We start from the raw sequence: 6,975 nt of genomic DNA, 5'->3' as shown, positions 1-6,975 counted from the left end.
AAAAAAAAACAGGAAAAAGTCACTGGGGGCCAAATCTGGAGAATACGGTGGATGAAGGAGCAATTCGAAGCCCAATTCGTTGAATTTCAGCATGGTTTTCATCGACTTGTGACACGGTGCATTGTCTTGATGAAACAAAACTTTTTTCTTCTTCAAATGAGGCCGTTTTTTGAAATTTCGTCCTTCAAACGCTCTAATAACGCTATATAATAGTCACTGTTGATGGTTTTTCCCTTTTCAAGGTAGTCGATGAAAATTATACCATGCGAATCCCAAAATACATACGCCATAACCTTACCGGCCGATTGTTGAGTCTTTCCACGCTTTGGGTTCGGTTCATCGCGTGCAGTCCACTCAGCTGACTGTCGATTGGACTCCGGAGTGAAGTGGTGGAGCCATGTTTCGTCCATTGTTATATATCGACGAAAAAAATCGGTTTTATTTCGATATAACAGCTCCAAACACTGCTCAGAATCATCAATTCGTTGTTGTTTTTGATCGATTGTGAGCTCACGCGGCACCCATTTTGCACAAAGCTTTCTCATATCCAAATATTCGTGAATAATATGTCCAACACGTTCCTTTGATATCTTTAGGGTGTCAGCTATCTCGATCAACTTCACTTTATGGTCATTGAAAATCATTTTGTGGATTTTTTTCACGTTTTCATCGGTAACAGCCTCTTTTGGACGTCCACTGCGTTCATCGTCTTCGGTGCTCATATGACCTGTACGAAATTTTGCAAACCTCTTACGAATTATTGCTTCGCCCGGTGCAGAGTCTGAATAACACTCATCAAGCCATTTTTTGGTATCGGCGGCACTTTTTTCATCAAAAAGTAGTGTTTCATCAACACACGAAATTCCTTTTTTTCCATTTTTTTTCACAATAACACAAGTAGCTTCACTCAAAATGCAATATCTCACAAACTAATAATCAGACAGCTGTCAAATTTATACACGTATCTTTTGAAGGTTGGTACTAACTGAAAATGGTATGGATTTAATTCTAGTGGCGCCCTCTCATAGAAACGATACGAACTTTTCAGCCGATCTGTTAGTTCGTATGTCCATGAATTAGTATGAGGAATAAATTAAAATAGCTTTGCGCTCAACTTTGAAGATATTTTGGCATCGTCATTTCTATGACGGTTTGAAATTTAAAAATCCTGTAATTTCAAAATTGGAAGTCTGAATCGGATAAAATTTATCAATTGTGTATGCGACGATAAGCTTATTTTAATTTGATTTTTAATTTCGTTTTGGCCTTCTTTTAGCTTTTCTATTCCTGATACTTTCGGACACGAAATTCGAAAATCGGTTTAGCCGAAATCAGTTAAATTCGCCTAAAATTATTAGATTTTAAATTTTTTAAAATCAGTGTAGCCATCTTCGAGTTTAGTGGTTTATTTGGACATGGACAAAATGCCGGACCCGTAAGCCCGATAAATTTCTACTAGCAAAATGAGGGACATTTCATTACATATATCATCATGTAGTTCCGGAACCAGAAGTCGGATCCAAATGAAATGTAGATAGCATATATGGTAGTATAGGACTATTCGTATGGGTCTAAGTTTGTAGAAATTAGTTAAGCCTTCTCCGAGAAAAATGATTGAATTTTTTTTTCACACAGAAATTTGCTTATTTCGACGAACTTCTTCGAATGGTATAAGAATATAAGAAGTTTTGTTCTTCCAGAAAGTATTGCTGCAAGCAGTATAAATCAATATAAATATGGTCGAACGATTATGTTGCCAAAAACGGTGCTTTTAGATGCAAAACATCGCTTTATCACCAAGCGCGTAAAACTCCTACTACTGGAATAAAGGAAAAAGTCGCTTTCACAATATTTTCAATCGATATCTCTGTTAAAAATAAATGGATTTTTACAATCTAAATCTTCTGTTTTCAAGGCCAATTTTGACAGATATTGTCGAAATACTGAAAATTTCTAACAAAAAGCTTTGTATAACTCAAAAAGTAAACGTTCGATCTCAAAAACATTCAATAGCGTTCAGGGCGACGTGGAGACTAGTGATGGGCAGAACCGTTCATTTGAAAAAACCGTTCAGAACTAGAAAGTTCAACCAAAAGAACTAGTTCTTTAGTTCGTTCGTTCGTTCTTTGTATGTTTCTGAAAAGACTACACGAGAGATTGATCTAGCGAGCAAAAAACAAAGATAAAGGTCTCGAATGAAGTTTCGTAATATCGCACTTTTTTTCGAGAAATACCGTTTTCCTACAAAGAACTATTGATCACTCATTGGAACCGTTCACGAACGGATTGCCCATTCCTAGTGAAGACCTTTCGTATGTGACAAGTTTGATCAAAATCGATCCAGTCATCTCTGAGATCTTTTTCGGAAACACACATGCACACGAATATTTGCTCAGTTCTTTGAGTTGAATCGATTGGTATATGACATTCCCTCCGGGCCTCGGAAATTTTTTCTAAAGTTTGAGCGAATTCTATACCTATTTTTATATTTACAGAAAAAATGAAAACAAATTCTTTTAAATGTGATTCAAAACTGTTTCAAGCAGAATCCAATTAAATAATAATGGCCAAAAACTAACCACACACACAAACACACTGTATTTTGTAGTTTCATAACCGGAAGTCGAATCCGGATGAAATAAAGCTATCAATCTCTGAATTATTACAGCTAAATATTTCACCTTTTGTTGTTCTACACTATAGTAGTATGTAGGGCTGAGGAGTATCTAATGACAATTCCATGTATGTATATAAAGTTAATATACGATATCGTTTTAATGTTTATTGGTTGTTCGAGCTGTAAGTCTACATCAGTGTTTACATAATGCTGAACTCGTACTGCTCAATAAATTTCCTTACAAGGATTGAAATACGATCCCTTTCCACTTTTATTTACAACATTTCTGAGTCATTAATGATAAAACAAAAACTGCGTTGTACTACAGAGCACTTCCGAAGTGTAATATCTGGGCTGTAGTTTAGTTGTATTCTCATCTAGAATATTCAGACGACGAGAACGACGACGACGACGTAGTGCAAGCTTAGTTATGGATTAATACAGTATTGAATGTTACATTCCGAGTCAATACATTCGTAGTGCAATAAGAGAAAGTATATTTACTTGCGTTACAGGAGATAACGATTCGTTTATTGTCTGTTCCTACGATTCCAGATTAATCAGTGTTAATCGTGAAGTAGTCTGAAGTGGTTGTTCATGGGAAAGCAATGAAGCCATCTTACGCTTGGTGAGTACACTTAATTACGGAACGTTTCGTTCAAATCGATGACGTTTATTTTTTTTCTGCAGGATTGTTGCCGTGATGGCGCTGATTTGCGCTAGTTCGGTTGAGGCTTATCTCTGTATGTGTTCGCCGAACAGTTGCGTATTGATTCACCCGAATACGGATTTTTTCGAGAATGCAGAAAGCTTCTGTTCGACCTTCCGCACGGCCGCCCATGACATCTCTATTATTAAGCTGATGGACACCAAACTAACGTCCAAAGCATTCACAAAGTTCCCGAATATGACTTCGCTGGAAATTTTTCAAGGTCAGCTGGCGAAATTCAACTCCGACACATTCAACGGTGCGGGAAAACTGACGAAGCTGGTGATAAGGGGAAACAGTTTAACTAGCCTGGAGGATTACACCTTCAAGGGAGCCGACAGCATGAAGGATCTCATGATTTCTGCTAATCCGCTGAGTACGATTTCCGAGAACGCATTCGCCAATCTGCACCAGTTGGAAATTTTGATCTTGGCTCACGGAGAGATCTCGTCTTTGCCAAGCAAACTTTTCCAGAACAATCGTATGCTGAAGGTGATTTCCTTGAACAGCAACAAGATAGCGTCGATCGATGCGACGGTTTTCAATGGGTTGGATGAACTCGCGAAGTTGGAACTGGCGGACAATCGACTGGCAGCGTTTGATTTTGAGTTTCTGAAGGCATCGGTTATTGTTTTGAACAATAACAGTTTGGAACATTTGGTTATCAACGAGCACTGCAGTACGGTGTATGCCAACAATAACAATATCCGGACGATTAGCGTCGAAGGAAAAAATGTTGTCAAACTATCGCTCATCAATAATCGTATCAGTGATATCAGTAATCTAACGAAGTTGGAGAACTTAACCAGTTTATCTTTGGGAAGTAACACTCTGGATCCGAATACTGTGTTCAGCTCGATGACGTCGTTGGAGGAATTGATGTTACAATCGACTTCGCTCAGTCTGTCTCCGGCCACTTTTGCAAATCTGGCAAATTTGAAGATATTGGATTTATCGTATAACAACATGACTGAGGCAGATTTCAAAATCTTCGGATCCCAAAGCTCTCTCCAAATTCTGAGTTACGTTGGAAATCAAATAAAAAATTTCAACTATCTGGAGGCCAGAGAGTATCTGCCTCGTTTGCGGGTGCTGGAGATTTGTAAAAACGGATGGAACAGCTCCTACTTCGAGAATAACGTGGCCAGAATGAGAAAATTCCAGATTAGTCCGGATATGCATGGATTTGCCACGCACTTCTTGTTCCGTGATGACTACATCAACATGTGCTCTGAGAAACTGTTTCCGGATTATAACTACGACGATTATCCGGAACCTCCGGCCGATGCGGACGTAGAAGATGAGATCAAACAATCTTACTCCACGACAACGACTACCAGCACCACTACGGTTGCACCGATAACTTCGACGCGTCCTGCATCGTCTTCATCATCATCATCAGCGACGGAACGATCAACCGTTGATCCTAACCATTCTTTCGAGCGCCATCACGTTATCGAGTACAACACAAATACGGCCGTTCCAGTTATGATCGCCGAACCGGAGAAGGCAGCGTCACCACTCTTCGTCACATTCCAAGTGCTGGTTTACGTTTTATCCATAGTCGGGTTAGTAGCGCTGATTACCGTGGGTTATCTGTGGAAAATACGGCAACTGGATGTGCAAAGATTGGCATCGGCGGCCGATGCCGTGCGATTGATTTGAACGGAAACCTGCTCAATGTCGCTGGGCAAATGGCGATTCAGCGGGACTGATTAAATGTAGATTATGACTCATCGTTGAGAATAGCTTCATCAGAGTTTTTATGTGTTGTCTGTAATTGCGATTCTAGGAATTGGGGAAATTTAGTGATAACTGGGAGTAAACAACGTCATCAAAATCGTTAACCAAATAATTGAGTGTGTGAATGTTTCAATAAATATTGGAATAATCCGAGTAGAGTTCTGGTACATAATCTTATTTTTTCTTAGTATCCGAATGATTATTATCAGGATGGTTATTTAATTCTGCTTTTTTCGCTTTTACTATTCCATTTTTTTAAAGTATGCGCAAAATTCAATATGCGATCCGTTTTAGTTTGTATATAAATGTGTGTGAGTTAAAGTTAATCAATATTAGGATCAAGAATAGTTTTTATCGTATCAAAGAACGCTCTCTACCAACTCTTCATACGATTCAATCAGTGCCATCAAAGAGAGACGGATATCATCGCAGCAACAAAAAACCGGCATGGTTCATTTAACATAGAATGGCCACCAGTGCGAGAGCGAATTTCTCTCGATGGCATCTGTCTGAGCATCACGAGTTAGCACGAGTTGCTGTGGGGATTCTCTCTGAAGCAATAAACGGTCGCTCAGGGTGAAGCTAGAGAGAAAGCGACAAGCGAAACTTGACAGGTCGCACGGAGTCGTGCGGCAGAGCTCCGTCCATTTAAGTTTAGCAAAAAAAATTACCAGTATGTCAGAGTGAACTCGATGCGCGAAGCGACTACTGACCGATCGCATCGCACTCACTCTGACATATATGTCATTGTTCTACTGAACTTGAATGGACGGAGCTCTGCCGCGCGACTCCGTGCGATCTGTCAAGTTTCGCATCGCTTCGCTTCGTATCGCGTTCGCATTCTCTCTGGTGTCACCTTATCATCAAGTCGAATCATCGATTCGATTTTCTGCGAAAATTATTAATTTGCGATTCTCTTTTGGTAAATTCCACATAGAATCCATCATTATCAGACTGCAAATTTTTTTAAGGGCCGTTAAATACTTAGAGTATGAAGTGGAGCGAAGAAATGTAGAAAAATTCTCTCACGGCTCATGCATTGAGAGGCACGAGTTCTTGTAGCATCTTCTACCGGATTGAAAATGTTGTGTACAATATAGAGTAATATCGAGCAGCTTCTGTCAAATTTTCGGCAATCATTAACACTGATTAGGATCCCTTAGATTGATATATTTTTATTCCCTTCTCGTTATTGGAATGCTCGATAAGTTTTAGGATAAAATAAATAAAGTCTGTCTTAATCATCTCAAAGATGGGATGATGGCTTTCTCATATCATTCATAATCTCAATTGTGGTATTGTTCAAAATACTTTTGTTTTGAATACAACTTACTATACTATGCCGTGCCTTTTCAAAATTTACCCTCTGAGAAAGTGATATGTTTTTAACCGTAAATATCCCATGTTGCATCTAACGTATCAACATAACTTTTGCTACATGCCATCGGAAATATGATCGTCACTTTTCAGTTGTATGACATGATCACAAATAATTTAAAATTAAAATTTTATGAAATGTTTGGTATCAACGAGTATCAAAGAAGAAAACTCATGACGCATGTTTATCTTTCTCGTACCTGCGACGTATTGTTGTCGATTTCCGTCTTCTTTTCGTTGCTAGTTGCTGTAGATGCACCTTGTTGTATATTGGTTGCAATTGCTGGTTGGTTGGAGGGTAAGTTGTTAACTGCAGCCGGTGTACTTTGTTCTATAGAGGATGCTGATGGTTTCGTTGAAGGGGATTCTTCATTCAGGTGTACTGGGGTTGCTTGGGGTTTGTGTGAAGGAAGCACCGTTGTCCTTTGGTGTGGTTGTCTCCTTGTCCAGTTTATCACATGGCTTACCGTAATGAACTGCTTTTTGGCAATATTGACATGTGGCCATCTGATTGTCATAGGTAACAAGT

The 6,975-nt window shown here is 39.1% G+C and overlaps 1 protein-coding gene across 1 annotated transcript; it reads left to right on the top strand.

Annotated features, from left to right (window-relative positions):
• The first annotated feature begins 3,161 nt into the window (after positions 1 to 3,161).
• On the top strand, positions 3,162 to 5,241 carry LOC131432166 (carboxypeptidase N subunit 2-like). The gene is made up of 2 exons (XM_058598279.1): positions 3,162 to 3,245; positions 3,308 to 5,241. The coding sequence occupies exons 1-2, from the start codon at positions 3,226 to 3,228 to the stop codon at positions 4,989 to 4,991; spliced, it is 1,704 nt and encodes a 567-aa protein (XP_058454262.1). The 5' UTR covers positions 3,162 to 3,225; the 3' UTR covers positions 4,992 to 5,241.
• Positions 5,242 to 6,975: the final 1,734 nt, after the last annotated feature.

The sequence above is a fragment of the Malaya genurostris genome, chromosome 2 (assembly GCF_030247185.1).
Source record: "Malaya genurostris strain Urasoe2022 chromosome 2, Malgen_1.1, whole genome shotgun sequence".
NCBI lineage: Eukaryota > Metazoa > Arthropoda > Insecta > Diptera > Culicidae > Malaya > Malaya genurostris.
Note: the sequence above shows the minus strand (reverse complement) of the source record. Positions and strands in the feature narration are given on the sequence as shown.

Coding starts and splice junctions, on each gene's coding strand:
- LOC131432166 (XM_058598279.1), top strand. CDS start 3,226: ATGAAGCCATCTTACGCTTG. Junction 3,246..3,307: donor ATGAAGCCATCTTACGCTTG/GTGAGTACACTT, acceptor TTTTTTCTGCAG/GATTGTTGCCGTGATGGCGC.